The following is a 19,625-nucleotide window of genomic DNA, read 5'->3' as shown; positions in this document are numbered from 1 at the left end:
TCAGACGGCGATCGGCCCTGCTTCAACCGTCTTCTTCGTTGGTTTTGAAACCAGACCTAGGGGCAAACAGAGAGAACTCGTTCTCAAGAGCAAGGCCGCCGGAGGCTTTCGGCTGCCTTGGACCGGCACGGGGAGCCTGAGAGGGAGAACCGGTGGAGGGGGGGGCCTACCTGAACTCTGCTTTCGGCAATGCCAAGCTCTCGGGCCAGTCGTTCTCTGGTCGCTATCCCAGGGTAGGGGTTCTGTTGAAAGAGCGCGTTCAGGGCGTCCTTCTGGCTCAGCTTCAGAACGAGCCTCCTCCTTCGAGATCCTGTGGCGATGGGGCCTGTGGAAGAGAAGAAAGGGAAAGGTCTCAGAGGACGTGGGGGTGGGGGAGGACTCGACGGAGGTGCCCCAGCATGCTCCCTGCCCAGGGGAGTTGCCCCTGAGCCTGAGCAAAGCCGGGAACCCGGGGATGGGTCTGCACTCGGAAGTCCCTTGGCTACACCCCGAGAGCCAGGCTGAGCGTCGAGGGCAGCGGGGAAAACCCCCCACCCCCTTGCCACACACACGCCGGAACCCAAGAGACACGGGCAGGCAGAAAGGAAACCAAATCCACCCCCAAAACAAAGGCTACAAGAAAGCAACCCCAACAAAGACCACAAGCCTACCCCGTCTGTCTGGGCGAGACATTTTTTCCCCCTGTCTCGACAGATGCCTGGGAAACGCCTCGATGGGGCTTCTCCCAGATTACCCTCCCCCAAAATGCCAACGGGAGGGAGCCTAGCTTCTCAGGGCTAACACGAGCACGGGCCATAGTTGCCACCACTGTTAGAAAAGGAAAGGAGAGGGAAGGAAGGCGAAGCGAAGCCCAACACGCAACGCCTCACGGAAGACAGAAGGCACCAGGCCACTGTGGAGAGAAAGCCTCTGAAGGGCCCCAGAGCTCCCCGACCTCCATTTCCACAGGAAGATGAGGACAAAGGGCCCCATCCCAGTCCGCCCTCCCCCCGCCCCCTCAACCAACCCCCTCATCCCAGAAAAGAGAATGGAGAAGGCATGTGTGTGCCAAAGGAGCCAAACGACCAAACGGTGCTTCTCTGGGCACGCCCAACGCCTGGAAACCACGGGCCCAGCCGATCAGTCCCTGCAATTCCTGGTGGTCCGTTGACAGGTTTGCCAGGAACATTTGGCCAGGCGACCCACCAACCCCCCTGAGACGTGATCCAACCCCAGGGGCCGAGGGCAAACGTACCACTTGAGGTGCTGGAGGAGCTGGACGAGGCCATGGTGGGAGAGACACACGGACGCTGCGGACTGCTGTCCCGGGGGGCGAGCAGCCAGCAGCTCAGGACTTGCGATAGGGTGAGGTGGCTCCACCCCTATGTATGCAAATAGCGGTGGGGGCGTAGAAGGAGGGGAGGGACGTCCCTGGCCGCCAAGCAGAGACCCTGGAAAGGATCCCGTGGAGCGAGTGGGCTTTCACGGGCACGGCCCGTGCCACACAGCCCCAAGGTCCACGTTGGGCTGGGTGTGCCGTTCGGGGCTTTGGTTAGTGGCCCTGCCACGCCGCAGCGGTGGGATCAACGCCGGGCTCGGGGAGCATCAGCAGTGCACAGATTGTTAATTGCCCGGGAATTCCCCTAGGCCCCTTTGCAGTTGCCGCCCACGCCCCCTTTCCCAGCCTGCCTTGGCTTCCGAAACTCTCTGGGTTTTCCCGCCTTTTCACATTCCACACATACGTTGGCCCCAGTGGCCTCCGCCGGCTCCTCCGAGGCATTCCCGGACACTGGACGCTCTGTCCGGTGCCTCCACCTCGATTCCCTCGCTTTCCTTGCCTCCGTTTCCCACGTCCCTCCCCACCTCCTCTGTGCCCCCATGGCGTCCTTTCCCTACAGCAGTCCCAGTCCACTGCCCTGCCCACCCCCAGGGCTCTGACTTGCCGGGAGCTCGAGTCTACTGCCAGAGACCTGATGGGCCAGCCACTCGAATGGCAGCTCACGCCCTTTGGGGCTTTTTGAGGTGGAGCCTGATGCCCGCCTCTCCCCAGCCCACCCCCCAGCCCAAGTGCCCTGGGCAGACCCGGGAAAGGGGAGAGTGTATCCCCGTACTCTTAGCAAGGAGGTTCCACTAAGGCTAGGAAAGAAGCTTGGCCGTTTGTGGAGAGAACGAAGCCCTGACCCGTGCCAACAACGGGACATGGAAAGAGTGTGCGCTTTCTTCGAGAAACGGAGGGCGGGGAGGAGAAGGAGGAGGAAATCAGGGGGAAGGAGCAGACAAAGAAGGGAGAAGGCTGCGTGAAGTAGTGCGGGGGATGGACGATGCGAGGCACCTCTCTTTTCGCTCGGAACAGGTCCCGATGAATTGAAAAGACACGAACGAAACACACCGGCACACCCACAGCCATCTTTAGCTAAGTATTTGTGGCCACCCTGCTTTCGAAACCCAACCACCGGGGTTCACATGAGAACAGTGAGGGGTTTGTATGTAGTTTGAAACCATTGGGCGTGTGAATTCAAGAACGGGTGTGCAAATAAATAATGTCTGTAAGTCGGCTGGTGACGCGGACGAACCCCGTCACTACACTGTGAGGAACGGAGAACAACCAAACCCACCCCCAAAACAAAGGCGGCCAGAAGGACCACCCAACAAAGACCACAGCCCTATCCCGTCTGTCTGGGCGAGACATTTTTCCCCCTGACTGGGGACATGCCTGGGAAACGCCTCGATGGGGCTTCTTCCAGATTTCCCTCCCTCACGATGCCAACGGGAGGGAGCCTGGCTTCTCGGGGCTAACAGGGGCACTGGCCATAGTTGCCACCACTGTGAGAAAAGGAAACGAGAGGGAAGGAATGTGCAGCGAAGCCCAACAAACAATGCCTGACGGAAGACAGAAGGCACCAGGCCACTGTGGAGAGAAAGCCTCTGCAGGGCCCCAGAGCTCCCCGACCTCCATTTCCACAGGAAGATGAGGACAAAGGGCCCCATCCCAGTCCGCCCTCCTCCCACGCCCTCAACCAACCCCCTCATCCCAGAAAAGAGAATGGAGAAGCCATGTGTGTGCCAAAGGAGCCAAACGACCAAACGGTGCCACTCTGGGCACGCCCAACGCCTGGAAACCACGGGCCCAGCCGATCGGTCCCTGCCATTCCTGGTGGTCCGTTGACAGGTTTGCCGGAAACCTTTGGCCGGGCGACCCACAAACCCCCCTGAGACGTGATCCAACCCCAGGGGCCGAGGGCAAACGTACCACTTGAGGTGCTGGAGGAGCTGGACGAGGCCATGGTGGGAGAGACACACGGACGCTGCAGACGGCTGTCCCGGTGGGCCAGCAGCCAGCAGCTCAGGACTTGCGATAGGGTGAGGTGGCTCCGCCCCATGTATGTAAATAGCGGTGGGGGCTTAGAAGGAGGGGAGGGACGTCCCTGGCCGCCAAGCAGAGACCCTGGAAAGGATCCCGTGGAGCGAGTGGGCTTTCACGGGCACGGCCCGTGCCACACAGCCCCAAGGTCCACGTTGGGCTGGGTGTGCCGTTCGGGGCTTTGGTTAGTGGCCCTGCCACGCCGCAGCGGTGGGATCAACGCCGGGCTCGGGGAGCATCAGCAGTGCACAGATTGTTAATTGCCCGGGAATTCCCCTAGGCCCCTTTGCAGTTGCCGCCCACGCCCCCTTTCCCAGCCTGCCTTGGCTTCCGAAACTCTCTGGGTTTTCCCGCCTTTTCACATTCCACACATACGTTGGCCCCAGTGGCCTCCGCCGGCTCCTCCGAGGCATTCCCAGACACTGGACGCTCTGTCCGGTGCCTCCACCTCGATTCCCTCGCTTTCCTTGCCTCCGTTTCCCACATCCCTCCCCACCTCCTCTGTGCCCCCATGGCGTCCTTTCCCTACAGCAGTCCCAGTCCACTGCCCTGCCCACCCCCAGGGCTCTGACTTGCCGGGAGCTCGAGTCTACTGCCAGAGACCTGATGGGCCAGCCACTCGAATGGCAGCTCACGCCCTTTGGGGCTTTTTGAGGTGGAGCCTGATGCCCGCCTCTCCCCAGCCCACCCCCCAGCCCAAGTGCCCCGGGCAGACCCGGGAAAGGGGAGAGTGTATCCCCGTACTCTTAGCAAGGAGGTTCCACTAAGGCTAGGAAAGAAGCTTGGCCGTTTGTGGAGAGAACGAAGCCCTGACCCGTGCCAACAACGGGACATGGAAAGAGTGTGCGCTTTCTTCGAGAAACGGAGGGCGGGGAGGAGAAGGAGGAGGAAATCAGGGGGAAGGAGCAGACAAAGAAGGGAGAAGGCTGCGTGAAGTAGTGCGGGTGATGGACGATGCGAGGCACCTCTCTTTTCGCTCGGAACAGGTCCCGATGAATTGAAAAGACACGAACGAAACACACCGGCACACCCACAGCCATCTTTAGCTAAGTATTTGTGGCCACCCAGGTTTTGAAACCGAACCACCGGGGTTCACATGGGAACTCTGAGGGGTTTGTATGTACTTTGAAACCATTGGGTCTATGAATTCAGGAACGGGTTTGCAAATAAATAATGTGTGTAAGTCGGCTGGTGATGGGGGCATGCTCGTGGCAGGGCGAGCTCAGTCACTACACCGCGAGGATCTGAGAGACACATGGAGATGATTGGCCTTTGCAGATATACCTGGCGGGTGTGTTCACAGGGAGTCTGGTCGTGAGAGTGGTTGTGTGGGTCGGTCCCTACTGCTTGCTCAGAGGATCTCACCTTGGGAAACCCGCCCAGGGCATGCACCCCGAAACCGAGGCAAGCGTGTCCCCAACGGAGTATTTTAGGGATACCCGCGGGGTTTGCCGGTGGCTTGAAGCTGAGTCCCCGCCGCGCGGGCGCCGCCCCCCTCCCCCGACCACCCCCCTTCCTCCTTCCGTCCCCGACCCTCCCTGCCTCCCTTCCCTCCCTCCCTCCCTCTCCCACTTAGCCTTCCCAGCTCTCTCCCTTCACCCCCACTCTCTCCCTTCACCCCCACCCTCTCCCTCCACCCGCTCGCTCCCTCCCACCTCGCATCTCCCAGCCATCCACCTTCCCATTTCCCCATCCCCCGCTCCCCTCCCCTCAGCTGCCCCTGGCATAGGGAAGGCATTCTCCTGTGTGGAGTGCAGGAAAGACGGGACCAGAAGACACAAGAGCCAGACGGAAAGAACCTGTGCGGGGCACAGGGTTTCTTTATTGGATCCATGGCATGTCCCCTCTTAGGCACCCTCTTGGTCACTGGAATGCGCGCATGCCTGGAGGCTTCAGGTGGGGTGTCCCTCTTGGGGGGACGGGACCCATGCTGCCCTAAGGTCCAGCTCTCGCATTTGTCCCCAAAGATGTTGGTAGACATCCCGTCTGTATTCTCTCCACCCCCAGCCAAACCCGGCCCCCTCGCCGAGCTCCATGGCTCTGCATGCCAGGCAGGGAGGCCTGAAAGGGGCTTGGGGGAGAAGGGGCCCCTTCCTTCCTCTCCCTCTAAGCCCAAGGGCCTGGGGAGCCTGGCAGCATGTCGAGGAGGGCCTGGTAATCGTCCTCACTGAGGGGTGCTTCCATGCTTGCCTCAGCTCCTCCTTCCTCGGCAGTGACCCCCGGGGAAGGCCACGGCATGTCCTGGATGGCCGTGGCAGCCATGATTTCCTCTAGGAGGCTGCGTGACCCGGGGAGGGCTGGCTGGTCCTCTGCGATGGCAGTAGAGGACCCCGGGGAAGGAGCCGGTGAGCCCGGGACGTCCGTGGACGCCAGGAGCTCGTCCAGGAGGCTGGGTGCAACTGGGAGGACAGGGTGCGCTCCTGCGTCTGCCGCGGCACCCGGGGACGGCGCCTGCGTGTCCGGGACGCCCGTGGCCCCCAGGAGCTCGTCCAGGAGGCTGGGTGCACCGGGAAGGACAGGGTGCGCTCCTGCATCTGCCGCGGACCCCGGGGACGGCGCCTGCATGTACGGGACGCCCGTGGCCGCCAGGAGCTCGTCCAGGAGGCTGGGTGCACCGGGAAGGACAGGGTGCGCTCCTGCATCTGCCGCGGCCCCTGGGGACGGCGCCTGCATGTACGGGACGCTCGTGGCCGCCAGGAGCTCGTCTAGGAGGCTGGGTGCGACTGGGAGGATAGGGTGCGCTCCTGAGTCTGCCGCGGCCCCCGGGGACGGCGCCTGCATGTACGGGACGCCCGTGGACGCCAGGAGCTCGTCTAGGAAGCTGGGTGCACCTGGGAGGACAGGGTGCGCTCCTGCGCCTGCCGCGGCCCCCGGGGACGGTGCCTGCGTGTCCGGGACGACAGTGTCCGCCAGGAGCTCGTCTAGGAGGCTGGGTGTGCCTGGGAGGACAGGGTACGCTCCTCCATCTGCCGCGGCCCCCGGGGATGGCACCTGTGTGTCCGGGACGCCCGCGGCCGCCATGAGCTCGTCCAGGAGGCTGGGTGTTCCGGGAAGGACAGGGTGCGCTCCTGCATCTGCCGCGGCCCCCGGGGACGGCGCCTGCATGTACGGGACGCCCGTGGCCGCCAGGAGCTCGTCTAGGAGGCTGGGTGCGACTGGGAGCACAGGGTGCGCTCCTGCCTCTGCCGCGGCACCCGGGGACGGCACCTGCGTGTCCGGGTCGCCCGCGGCCGCCATGAGCTCGTCTAGGAGGCTTGTCGTGCTTCGAAGGGTGTGGGGCTGGTGCTGTGGCTCTAGCGGATGGGCCGTGCCTTCACCATAGGGTGACTCTGCCCACCGCGGGATGTGTGTCTCGGGCTGTACAGGCGGCAGGTTGGCCCCTTGCCCAGGCTGCCAAGGGGCCACGACAGCAGGGGAGCATTCGGCCCAGGGAAGTGCTACCTGGGGAGGAGGTGGTGGCTTCGCACTTGGCTGGAGAGCCTCTGGGCTGGGCTGGACCACGAAGATCATCAACGGCTGGCCCACACAGACCCCAGAGGCAGTCCCGGGCACCCAGACGGTGGGGGCGCCCAAAGGAGCGGCTGGAGCCAAGGAGGGGAGCATGCTCTCCTGCGACAGAGAGGGCTGAAGGGGAAGAGAGGTGCTGTGGACAGCGGGTGGGGCCCTTCGGTCCTCTGGAGCAGGAGTAGTCGTGGCCGATGCGTCGCCTGGGCCTTGGGCACGGCCACTGCCAGGCCCGCTCGTGCTCTGCTGGGGGTGCCGAGCTCTTCGGTTTTGAAACCATATCTAGGGGAGCAAAAGGCAGACAGGCACATCAGAAGTCGTGAGCGTCCAGATCAACGTGCTGGCGCCCCCGCGGCGCCCATTCTCCACCCCGCCTGGCCTCCCGTCCTCGGATCTGTCAGGCCCAGGGTGAGTTCTGCAGGGCCATTTTCTGCAAACGAATCCCTTGGCCCTGGGAAATGAGGGGTGAGTGCACGGCCACAAGCGGCCCCAAACCCACCACGCAGCCCACCAACTTTCGGCCCCCTCCCCCCTAGCCCAAGCGCAAGCGCAAGCCCAAGCCTGCGTGTATCCACCTGCAAACCCTTGGCAGCGGTGAACGCTCCTTTCTCCTGGGTCACGTCCCGGGCCCAGGCGCTGGGTGGAGAACTTACCTGGATTCGAGGTTCTGGGATTCCCGTCTGACGAGCCAGTTCTTCCCTGGCGGCAATCCCTGGAAAGCGATCCCTCGTGAAGGCTTGCACGAGGATCCTTGTTTGAGAAGCAGAGATGACGGTCCTCTGTCTCCTGGCCTCTCTGGCCGAGGCTTCTGCCAAAGAGAGAACACACCGAGAGGAGAGGAGAGGACTTTAAGGCCCATGGAACGTTCACAGCACAGATGCCCTAGGCGGTGTGGAGGGGATGGAGAGTCCCAGGGAGACAGACTTAGGCACACACCTGACTCACCTCAGGTGGCGATGTGGCCGGTGCAGGGTTCTAAGGAACACAGCCACAGATGGATCATGTGCCTGTGTGCATCGTGGATACGTGCGCGCACACACGCACACTCCACACACATGCATGTCCCTGTGTGTCTCTTTCCTCCTCCGGTCTTGCCGCGGAGTGCCCTGAGGCATGCTCCTCGGCCAAGGCTGCCTTGGGCAGCCGGAGGCTAAAGTTCCCGAAGGGGGCTGGGGAGGGGGTGCAAAGGGGGAAGAGTGCTGCCCGTCCACGCCGACTGGGGGCATGGGGCCCTTCTCTGGGACACTGATGGGGGCAGCAACCAGATGGCCCTCTTTCCTCCCCCCTTGGTGTTTCTGAGGCCGCCCGTGCTCACCCACCAGCAGAGGGAATTCTCTGGCAAGAGGGGGAGGGTTCGGGGCCCCCTCTGGGGACTTGCCTTTGGAGAACGCTGGGTAAATTACCTTGAGAGGAAGACTGAGGTCGAGGAGGTGGTAATGGTGGCATGGGCGTGGCCGTTGGCCCCCGTTCCCCGTCTTGGTGCACATTTTCAGACGGCGATCGGCCCTGCTTCAACCGTCTTCTTCGTTGGTTTTGAAACCAGACCTAGGGGCAAACAGAGAGAACTCGTTCTCAAGAGCAAGGCCGCCGGAGGCTTTCGGCTGCCTTGGACCGGCACGGGGAGCCTGAGAGGGAGAACCGGTGGAGGGGGGGGCCTACCTGAACTCTGCTTTCGGCAATGCCAAGCTCTCGGGCCAGTCGTTCTCTGGTCGCTATCCCAGGGTAGGGGTTCTGTTGAAAGAGCGCGTTCAGGGCGTCCTTCTGGCTCAGCTTCAGAACGAGCCTCCTCCTTCGAGATCCTGTGGCGATGGGGCCTGTGGAAGAGAAGAAAGGGAAAGGTCTCAGAGGACGTGGGGGTGGGGGAGGACTCGACGGAGGTGCCCCAGCATGCTCCCTGCCCAGGGGAGTTGCCCCTGAGCCTGAGCAAAGCCGGGAACCCGGGGACGGGTCTGCACTCGGAAGTCCCTTGGCTACACCCCGAGAGCCAGGCTGAGCGTCGAGGGCAGCGGGGAAAACCCCCCACCCCCTTGCCACACACACGCCGGAACCCAAGAGACACGGGCAGGCAGAAAGGAAACCAAATCCACCCCCAAAACAAAGGCTACAAGAAAGCAACCCCAACAAAGACCACAAGCCTACCCCGTCTGTCTGGGCGAGACATTTTTTCCCCCTGTCTCGACAGATGCCTGGGAAACGCCTCGATGGGGCTTCTCCCAGATTACCCTCCCCCAAAATGCCAACGGGAGGGAGCCTAGCTTCTCAGGGCTAACAGGAGCACGGGCCATAGTTGCCGCCACTGTTAGAAAAGGAAAGGAGAGGGAAGGAAGGCGAAGCGAAGCCCAACACGCAACGCCTCACGGAAGACAGAAGGCACCAGGCCACTGTGGAGAGAAAGCCTCTGAAGGGCCCCAGAGCTCCCCGACCTCCATTTCCACAGGAAGATGAGGACAAAGGGCCCCATCCCAGTCCGCCCTCCCCCCGCCCCCTCAACCAACCCCCTCATCCCAGAAAAGAGAATGGAGAAGGCATGTGTGTGCCAAAGGAGCCAAACGACCAAACGGTGCTTCTCTGGGCACGCCCAACGCCTGGAAACCACGGGCCCAGCCGATCAGTCCCTGCAATTCCTGGTGGTCCGTTGACAGGTTTGCCAGGAACATTTGGCCAGGCGACCCACCAACCCCCCTGAGACGTGATCCAACCCCAGGGGCCGAGGGCAAACGTACCACTTGAGGTGCTGGAGGAGCTGGACGAGGCCATGGTGGGAGAGACACACGGACGCTGCGGACTGCTGTCCCGGGGGGCGAGCAGCCAGCAGCTCAGGACTTGCGATAGGGTGAGGTGGCTCCACCCCTATGTATGCAAATAGCGGTGGGGGCGTAGAAGGAGGGGAGGGACGTCCCTGGCCGCCAAGCAGAGACCCTGGAAAGGATCCCGTGGAGCGAGTGGGCTTTCACGGGCACGGCCCGTGCCACACAGCCCCAAGGTCCACGTTGGGCTGGGTGTGCCGTTCGGGGCTTTGGTTAGTGGCCCTGCCACGCCGCAGCGGTGGGATCAACGCCGGGCTCGGGGAGCATCAGCAGTGCACAGATTGTTAATTGCCCGGGAATTCCCCTAGGCCCCTTTGCAGTTGCCGCCCACGCCCCCTTTCCCAGCCTGCCTTGGCTTCCGAAACTCTCTGGGTTTTCCCGCCTTTTCACATTCCACACATACGTTGGCCCCAGTGGCCTCCGCCGGCTCCTCCGAGGCATTCCCGGACACTGGACGCTCTGTCCGGTGCCTCCACCTCGATTCCCTCGCTTTCCTTGCCTCCGTTTCCCACGTCCCTCCCCACCTCCTCTGTGCCCCCATGGCGTCCTTTCCCTACAGCAGTCCCAGTCCACTGCCCTGCCCACCCCCAGGGCTCTGACTTGCCGGGAGCTCGAGTCTACTGCCAGAGACCTGATGGGCCAGCCACTCGAATGGCAGCTCACGCCCTTTGGGGCTTTTTGAGGTGGAGCCTGATGCCCGCCTCTCCCCAGCCCACCCCCCAGCCCAAGTGCCCTGGGCAGACCCGGGAAAGGGGAGAGTGTATCCCCGTACTCTTAGCAAGGAGGTTCCACTAAGGCTAGGAAAGAAGCTTGGCCGTTTGTGGAGAGAACGAAGCCCTGACCCGTGCCAACAACGGGACATGGAAAGAGTGTGCGCTTTCTTCGAGAAACGGAGGGCGGGGAGGAGAAGGAGGAGGAAATCAGGGGGAAGGAGCAGACAAAGAAGGGAGAAGGCTGCGTGAAGTAGTGCGGGGGATGGACGATGCGAGGCACCTCTCTTTTCGCTCGGAACAGGTCCCGATGAATTGAAAAGACACGAACGAAACACACCGGCACACCCACAGCCATCTTTAGCTAAGTATTTGTGGCCACCCTGCTTTCGAAACCCAACCACCGGGGTTCACATGAGAACTCTGAGGGGTTTGTATGTACTTTGAAACCATTGGGTCTACGAATTCAGGAACGGGTTTGCAAATAAATAATGTGTGTAAGTCGGCTGGTGATGGGGGCATGCTCGCGGCAGGGCGAGCTCAGTCAGTACACCGCGAGGATCTGAGAGACACATGGAGATGATTGGCCTTTGCAGATATACCTGGCGGGTGTGTTCACAGGGAGTCTGGTCGTGAGAGTGGTTGTGTGGGTCGGTCCCTACTGCTTGCTCAGAGGATCTCACCTTGGGAAACCCGCCCAGGGCATGCACCCCGAAACCGAGGCGAGCGTGTCCCCAACGGAGTATTTTAGGGATACCCGCGGGGTTTGCCGGTGGCTTGAAGCTGAGTCCCCGCCGCGCGGGCGCCGCCCCCCTCCCCCGACCACCCCCCTTCCTCCTTCCGTCCCCGACCCTCCCTGCCTCCCTTCCCTCCCTCCCTCCCTCCCTCCCTCTCCCACTTAGCCTTCCCAGCTCTCTCCCTTCACCCCCACTCTCTCCCTTCACCCCCACCCTCTCCCTCCACCCGCTCGCTCCCTCCCACCTCGCATCTCCCAGCCATCCACCTTCCCATTTCCCCATCCCCCGCTCCCCTCCCCTCAGCTGCCCCTGGCATAGGGAAGGCATTCTCCTGTGTGGAGTGCGGGAAAGATGGGACCAGAAGACACAAGAGCCAGACGGAAAGAACCTGTGCGGGGCACAGGGTTTCTTTATTGGATCCATGGCATGTCCCTTCTTAGGCACCCTCTTGGTCACTGGAATGCACGCATGCCTGGAGGCTTCAGGTGGGGTGTCCCTCTTGGGGGGACGGGACCCATGCTGCCCTAAGGTCCAGCTCTTGCATTTGTCCCCAAAGATGTTGGTAGACATCCCGTCTGTATTCTCTCCACCCCCAGCCAAACCCGGCCCCCTCGCTGAGCTCCATGGCTCTGCATGCCAGGCAGGGAGGCCTGAAAGTGGCTTGGGGGAGAAGGGGCCCCTTCCTTCCTCTCCCTCTAAGCCCAAGGGCCTGGGGAGCCTGGCAGCATGTCGAGGAGGCCTGGTAATCGTCCTCACTGAGGGGTGCTTCCATGCTTGCCTCAGCTCCTCCTTCCTTGGCAGTGACCCCCGGGGAAGGCCACGGCATGTCCTGGATGGCCGTGGCAGCCATGATTTCCTCTAGGAGGCTGCGTGACCCGGGGAGGGCTGGCTGGCCCTCTGCGATGGCAGGAGAGGACCCCGGGGAAGGAGCCGGTGAGCCCGGGACGCCCGTGGACGCCAAGAGCTCGTCTAGGAGGCTGGCTGCACCGGGAAGGACTGGGTGCGCTCCTGCGTCTGCCGCAGCCCCCAGGGTCGGCGCCTGCATGTATGGGACGCCTGTGGCCGCCAGGAGCTCGTCTAGGAGGCTGGGTGCGACTGGGAGGACAGGGTGCACTCCTGCGTCTGCCGCGGCACCTGGGGACGGCGCCTACATGTCCGGGCTGCCCGTGGCCGCCAGGAGCTCGTCCAGGAGGCTGGGTGCACCAGGAAGGACAGGGTGCGCTCCTGCGTCTGCCGCGGCCCCCGTGGACGGCGCCTGCATGTACGGGACACCCGTGGCCGCCAGGATCTCGTCTAGTAGGCTGGGTGCATCTGGGAGTACAGGTTGCACTCCTTCATCTGCCACGCCTCCCGGGGATGGCGCCTGCGTGTCTGGGACGCCCGTGGCTGCCAGGAGCTCGTCTAGGAAGCTGGGTGCACCTGGGAAGACAGGGGTCGCTCCTGCATCAGCCGCGGCCCCGAGTGACGGTGCCTGCGTGTCCGGGACGCAAGTGGCCGCCAGGAAGTCGTCTAGGAGGCTGGGTGCGACTGGCAGGACAGGGTGTGCTCCTGCGTCTGCCGCGGCACGCGGGGAGGGCGCCTGCGTGTCCGGGCCGCCCGTGGCCCCCAGGAACTCTTCTAGGAGGCTGGGTGCACCTGGGAGGACAGGGTGCACTCCTTCGTCTGCCAAGGCCCCCGGGGATGGCGCCAGAGTGTCCGGGACCCCCGTGGCCGCCATGAGCTCGTCTAGGAGGCTTGCCGTGCTTCGAAGTGTGTGGGGCTGGTGCTGTGGCTCTAGTGCATGGGCCGTGTCTTCACCATAGGCTGACTCCGACCACCGCTGGATGTGTGTCTCAGGTTGTACAGGCGGCATGGTGGCCCCTTGCCCGGCTGCCAAGGGGCCGTGACCGCAGGGGAGCGCTCGGCCCAGGGAATTGCTACCTGTAGAGGAGGTGGTGGCCTCCCACTTGGCTGGAGAGCCTCTGAACTGGGCTGGAGCATGAAGATCATCAATAGCTGGCCCTCACAGGCCCCAGAGGCAGTCCCGGGCATGCAGAATATGGGTGCATGAAAAGGAGCCGGTGGAGCCAAGGAGGGGTGCTGCGGCAGTACCTCTAGTGGATGGGCCATGCCCATGAAAGCCCTCTCACTCCATGGGGTTCTTTTCTGCCCCTCCACGCCTGCCTCCCCTGACCCTCTGGTGGACTGGGAAGTGAATCGAAGAGGAGGAAAGACAGAATTAGAGCCACCTGCCCTAGGGTAACTGCATCCCGCCCCATGACCGTGCCAGGGGAAAAGGTCTATTCCCCGTGCGCGTGCGCATGCACGCCCCCAGGCAGCCAAACAGAGCCCTGTCCGTCGCTTTTCGAGCCTGGTGGACTGGTTCTGGAGGCCAGATGCGAGCTTTCTGCCGGCTCCAGCGTATCTTCCCAATGCTGGATTCGAACCGGGGTCTCCTGCATTCCAGGCGGATCCTTTAGCAACTGAGCTATCAGGGAAGCCTCGCGAGCCCTGGCAAGCCAAGTTCACGGCGACGCCCCCAGTAGAGGACAGGCTAGGTGACTAGGTGTCATCGATCCGCCACGCCCTGCCCCCCACATCCCAACCAACTGCGGGAGGCAGAGGCCACCTCCCCAGTCACCGAGGGGCCCTGGCAGACCTCCCCAGTGTGTTTGTCCGGGTCTCCCCTGAGCTGGGGCACAGACCCCAGGAGCCCTGCCGGGATTCCTGCAGCCACCGCCCGAGGCGCCAGCGGGAGGCAGAGGCCGGCCCACCGGGTCCCTGGCAGACCTCCCCCGTCTCGTCAGTGGAATCTCCTTTGGGCGGGCGCCCTGACCCTGGGGAGCCACCCGAGGCCGCCAGCTCCTGGTTGCCCTGCACCCCTCGGAGGGGCCGGCGGGATGCAGAGGGCAGCCCGCCGGCTGCCCCGGGGCCCTGGCAGGCCTCCCCCGTCTCTTTGGCAGAGTCTCCCCAGAGCCGGGGTGCAGGCACCTGGCAGACCCACAGGGCCCCCTGCACTCCTCTGAGGCACCGGTGGGCAGCAGAGCGCAGCCCTCCACCCGAGCCCTGGCAGACCTTCCGGGTCTCTTGGGCGGAGTCTCCTCTGGGCTCCCCCGCAGCGACTTGGGGCTCTCCCATGGCTCTGCACTCATCTCCCCCCGCCCCAACCCGTCCACCGGAGTGGGCCGCTTCCAGGCTGGAAAGCCCCGTTCTGGCACAGGCCTCGTGGCTTGACTCCCTTCCCTTTGCCATTTCCCCAGCAGGGACTCTGACCTCTTCTCCCGTGCTCCCACGCTCAGCTGGCTTCCCACTGGGATGGAGCCAGGGTGTCCCCACCGTTCCCCTTGATGGTTTTTTCCCGGACTGGAAGGCATTGTCTTGAGGATCAAATGGGAGATTCAGGATTTTTGGAGTCAGCAGAAATAGGCTCACATAGATTATCAGGCCCATTTGAAAAGTACAAAGTCACAGCCTAGAAAGTAAAGACATAAAATGACATCACTTGGTTCTGGTCTGAGTGCCACCTCTTAACTCAAGCGTGGTGTACCCATGAATCAATTCCTGGCACTTTGACAGCTGTGGGAGAAGAAAGAAGAACCTGGTAAGAGCCTTCCCAGAGGGGCTCAAGGAATTGGCCCCTAGATCCCAATGTTTTTATCAGGACCCTGGTTCTTGGCTCAAAGGGCGGCTTGCTTGACTGAGGCTGGGACAGGAGTCACCTCTCGGAGTTCCATTAAGGCCTGTTGAAAAGCTAAGAGAAGAGTTGCATAGTTAGTTAATTCCAAAGTTTTAGGAAAACATTTCCATTGAATATTTTCAGAAATTATTAATCGTCCATCCTCTGATTGTAACCTCCCTTTATCAGTGATCTTTGCTCTTCTTTTCTCATATCTTTCTAATTCTTCCTCAGTATATTGTAGTTTTTCCTGTTCCACAGGACCTGTACAGACCAAAGGCATCTGCAGTGAAGGGGTTTCCTAAAGTGTAGCCTTTCTGGCTTGACAGTCAGCCAGCTGATTACCTTTGGCTACTTTACTCCCATCTCTGTTGTGTCCTTTGCAATGCATAACAGCTACTTCTTTAAGACAATATATAGCAGTTAAAAGTCTCTCAATCTCTCTGAAATGCTTAATAGGTTCTCCTGTTGCCATTTTAAACTTGCTTTCCATATTGTAGCATAAGCATGTAAAGTCAGATAAGCATACTTAGAATCAGTGTAGATATTTACTTGCTGCCCTTTGCTTAACTCTAGAGCTTGGGTCAGAGCCACAAGCTCCAATAGCTGAGCACTTATTCCCTGGGGGAGAGATTCTGCTTTTAAAACCTGTTCAAAAAATAAATAAATAAAAAATAAAACCTGTTCAGCCGTCACCACAGCTTAACCTTCTTTATGATTCCCACCCCAAACAAAAGAATTGCCGTTTGTAAATAATTTCATGTCTGGATTGTTTAATGGGGTATCCATCAGATCTTCCAGAGCTGCATAGCTTAAAGTTAGACATTGGAAACAATCATGATCAGGTGTTTCACTTTCCTTTTCAGGAAGGAAAGTGGCAGGATTAAGTTTCCACAAACTTTAAGCTTAGTTATTGGTCCTTTTAACAACAATGACTGATATTTAAGAAGCCGACTGTCTGTCACTCAAATTTAACCTCAGAGTTTAAGAATACATTCCTAGTGGCTGCTGGTAATGCCTTCAGGGTTGAATCAAAACTCCCAAGGGCATACCTTTTCTTTCAGTGACAAACAAATTAAATTCTGATCCTGTGGGCAAGTTCAAAGTGGGAGCTTGCAGAAGAACAGTCTGAAGAGCCTTAAAAGCCTTTAAGAATCTGGAGACCAAACCAGTTTGTCAGTTTGGGCTTGTTAAGTTTCAGTTATTAGTTTATATAAAGGCCGAGCAAGTTGCCCATAACCCAGAATCCAAATGTGGAAGTAGCCTGTGATCCCTAAAAATCCTCTCAATTGTCTTAAAGTCATAGGTAGGGGATGATTTAGTGTAGGTTTAATTCTAAAAAGCATACTGAAAAATATTTGGCTTGTTCAGGAACTTTAGACAATAGAGTATAAAGATTAGGTACCATGGGGTGCAAAGGAACTACAGCCTCATTTATTGTTCATAAATCTTGAACTAGTCTCCATTTATCATTTGATTTCTTTATACCAAAAATAGGAGTGTTGCGTGGATTGTTACAGGGAATTAATAGCTCCTGCTCCTTTAAAAGGCAACCCACTCCAGTATTCTTGCCTAGAGAATCCTGTGGACAGAGAAGCCTGGTGGGCTGCAGTCCATATGGTCGCATAGAGTCAGACACGACTGAAGTGACTTAGCATGCATGCATGCGTTGGAGAAGGAAATGGCAACCCACTCCAGTATTCTTGCCTGGAGAATCCCAGGGATGGAGGAGCCTGGTGGGCTGCCGTCTATGGGGTCGCATAGAGTCAGACACAACTGAAGCGACTTAGCAGCAGCAGCAGCTCCTTTAAATTCTCAATGATGGGTTTTAACCCTTCCTCAACCTCAGGTTTCAGAGGATATTGCTTTTTATGTGGAAATAAATGTGGGTCTTTGCGTTTGACAACTACAGAAATAGCATTTTGTGCTCAACCCACAGATTTTCCATCAGCCCACACTCTAGGATTTACATTTTGCTCAATTAAAGGGAGAGAAAATGAGGGCTTCATATTCATGAAAACAGAGGCATGGACCTTGCTCAGTATACCCCTCCCTAAAAGGGGTGAGGGAGACTCTGGCATGATCAGAAACTCATGTGAAAATAGCAGAGTCCCAGTTGCAGCTTAGACGATGACTGAAATAATAACGTTTGGCTCGTCCAGACAGTCCCGCGGAGTGGGGAGAAAGTAGGCCAGGGGCTTCACTAAGCACAGAGTAAGTTGCCCCAGGGTCTAAAAGGAAATTGATGGATTGCTCCCCCACCCCCCACCAGTTATTAATACCTGGAGTTCTTCAGGTGTAATTAGGATGGGAGCTTGTGTGTGGATCCCTGGGCACATTCAGTCCTGATTGTCTTGAGAGTCCAATCCCTGAAACGTACGCCTCTAGGGGCAGTCTTTCCTCGAGTGTGGTCCCTTGCAAACTGGACATGGAGCCAGGGGTGACTTAGATGCCCAAGGGCAATCCCAATTGAGGTACCCCTCCTTTCCACAGTAATTGCAAGCCCATCCTTTTTCACCTGGGTCCTTCTGGGCATTTTTCTCAGGCTGTTTAAGACCGGGTCTGACAGCCATTACAAGGGCTTCTGCCTGTTCCTTTGCCTTTCTCTGCCTTTCTTTTCATCATATTTTCTACCATAATAGACTGTCTGAGACAGCTGCAACAGATTATCTAAAGACTGATTTGGTCCATCTGCCTGTTTTAATAGCTTACGGCAGATATCTGGAGCTGACTGACTGAGAAATCTGTCTTTTAGGATCACTCTTCCCTCCTCACTCTTGGGATCAATCTCAGTGAATCTGCAAAGGGCTCCTCTCAGTCTGTCTAGGAATCTACCAGGAGCTTCCTTCTCCTCCTGTTCTATGTTTGCCAATTTGGCATAGTTTAAAGGCTTAGCACACACTTGCCTGAGTCCTTCAAGAATACATCTGACAAAATGACTTTGATCTCATCTTCCTTTAGTTGTGTTATACTCCCAATCTGGTTCTGTAGTCGAGATCATCTGATTCCCTGTGAGGAGGGCAGCTATCTCATCTTCCCTCTTCCCTACTGATTCATCACCAAGCCATTAATCTCCATAGGCAACAGCTTTCCCCAAAACTCGAGTTTTTGAGTCAGGAGTTAGCGTTTGTCCCAAGTAAGGGCCTTTGTCCTTCCAAGTAAGGTCATAAAGCAGAGTAACACCCTTAAAAGCTCTAATATACTTTTCTGGGTCCTCTAAATAATCTCCCAAATCCTTCTTGATTCTTTGTATTTCTTCATTAGAAAAGGGCTTATTAACTCTCATAGATCAATTATTTCTCCTGGTGGGTGCTTCATGAAGAGGCAAAAGCTTGTGTGGCTGTTCCTCAGCCTCTCTGGCTGCTTGGTGCATATGATCCCAGGGATAGACTGGAGAAACCTGCTTTTCTTTATCTCTTTGTCTCCTGTTCTCCATCTCATCCTGTATTTCACCCTTCGTTTTTGCTGTCTGAGCCTCTTACTTCAATTGTCTGAGTTTCCACTGAAACCAGAGTTCTGAAGTCATACTGAGACAGGGGTTGTTTGGACCTCTACTTGGACAGTTTGAATCTCAGTTTGGGTTTTTACTGACACCAAAGCAACCTTTCGGGGGGGGGGGGAGGCTGACTTTCAGTTTGCTCAATTTGGAGCCCCAGGTACAGGAGCAAAGTAGGAGGACAGTAGGAGGACAGTAGGGGGACAGAAGGTTTCATGCCTAAATTTATACTCTTAGGACATAAGTCTGGCATGTCTCACAGAGAGAAAAAGGGCAACACATATGCAACTTCTACCTATTTCCCTTGTTTTCTACAGAACCGGTCTAATTGTAAAACAATATTATAATTAAGAGACCCACCAACTGGCCTTCATTCACCATCCTCCACGTGGCCATGTACTATCACATAGGAAGATCAGGTGTGTCTTCTTCAAGCTCTGGGGATCAAATGTATCCGTTTTTCAGGGTACAGTTCAAAGGAGTGAGGCTGGAATTGTTAGCGCCCATCTGTAAGAGAGGAAAAAAGTGACCAATGCCCTCTTTCTACCGGAGGTGTCCCTCCCTGCTCTAGATGGGGGTGTAGACAGACTTTCCACCAAAGCTTTCTTTCCCTGGTCGGACTTAGTCTGTCCCTTTTTGATGCAGGTGCCATACTCGTCCCTCCCAGTTCTACCACCGAGATGGGATGGAGATACACCAAGGGTAGACCTGATGGCATCCCAGACTAGTGTTCAGTTCCTCACCATTAAAACCTTCCTTGCCTCTGATGCCACCTGGGGTGCAATCAGAGTAACCTTCTGGAATACCTTCAAGCTAAGACCACTGGGGGAAACATTTGTCTCCTGAGTGGCTGTGCATGATCCTGAGTATACTCCTGACCACAATAAGATCTGCATGAACATAAAACCAGTATGTTCCTTTCAAGCATCACCACACCAGTATCAGTTCAGTTCAGTCACTCAGTCGTGTCCGACTCTTTGCGACCCCATGAATCGCAGCATGCCAGGCCTCTCTGTCCATCACCAACTCCCGGAGTCTACCCAAACCCATGTCCATCGAGTCAGTGATGCCATCCAACCATCTCATCCTCTGTCGTCCCCTTCTCCTCCTGCCCCCAATCCTACCCAGCATTAGGGTCTTTTCCAATGAGTCAACCCTTCTCATGAGGTGGCCAAAGTATTGGAGTTTCAGCTTCAACATCAGTCCTTCAAATGAACACCCAGGATTGATCTCTTTTAGGATGGACTGGTTGGATCTCTTTGCAGTCCAAGGGACTTTCAAGAGTCTTCTCCAACGCCACAGTTCAAAAGCATCAATTCTTCGGTGCTCAGCTTTCTTCACCGTCCAACTCTCACATCCATACATGACCACTGGAA

At 58.3% G+C, this 19,625-nt stretch overlaps 1 protein-coding gene across 2 annotated transcripts; it reads right to left on the bottom strand.

Moving 5' to 3' along the window:
- Nucleotides 1–5,131: 5,131 nt before the first annotated feature.
- On the bottom strand, nt 5,132–18,756 carry LOC145521215 (uncharacterized). 2 transcript variants are annotated; one of them, XR_014065233.1, is made up of 3 exons: nt 18,610–18,756; nt 11,555–14,828; nt 5,132–5,206 (listed from the first exon to the last, which is right to left on the bottom strand). XR_014065233.1 is itself a non-coding variant. In XM_081529494.1 (2 exons), the coding sequence occupies exon 2, from the start codon at nt 12,948–12,950 to the stop codon at nt 12,246–12,248; it is 705 nt and encodes a 234-aa protein (XP_081385620.1). In that variant the 5' UTR covers nt 12,951–14,828; nt 18,610–18,756; the 3' UTR covers nt 11,471–12,245. The 2 variants fall into 2 exon arrangements, 1 of the variants encoding a protein (XP_081385620.1); XM_081529494.1 differs by lacking the exon at nt 5,132–5,206 and having other exon boundaries at nt 11,471–14,828.
- Nucleotides 18,757–19,625: the final 869 nt, after the last annotated feature.

This window comes from Giraffa tippelskirchi, chromosome 9 (genome assembly GCF_054371585.1).
Source record: "Giraffa tippelskirchi isolate mGirTip1 chromosome 9, T2T-mGirTip1v1.2.pri, whole genome shotgun sequence".
Lineage (NCBI taxonomy): Eukaryota > Metazoa > Chordata > Mammalia > Artiodactyla > Giraffidae > Giraffa > Giraffa tippelskirchi.
Note: the sequence above shows the minus strand (reverse complement) of the source record. Positions and strands in the feature narration are given on the sequence as shown.

Coding starts and splice junctions, on each gene's coding strand:
- LOC145521215 (XM_081529494.1), bottom strand. CDS start 12,950: ATGCCGCCTGTACAACCTGAGACACACATCCAGCGGTGGTCGGAGTCA.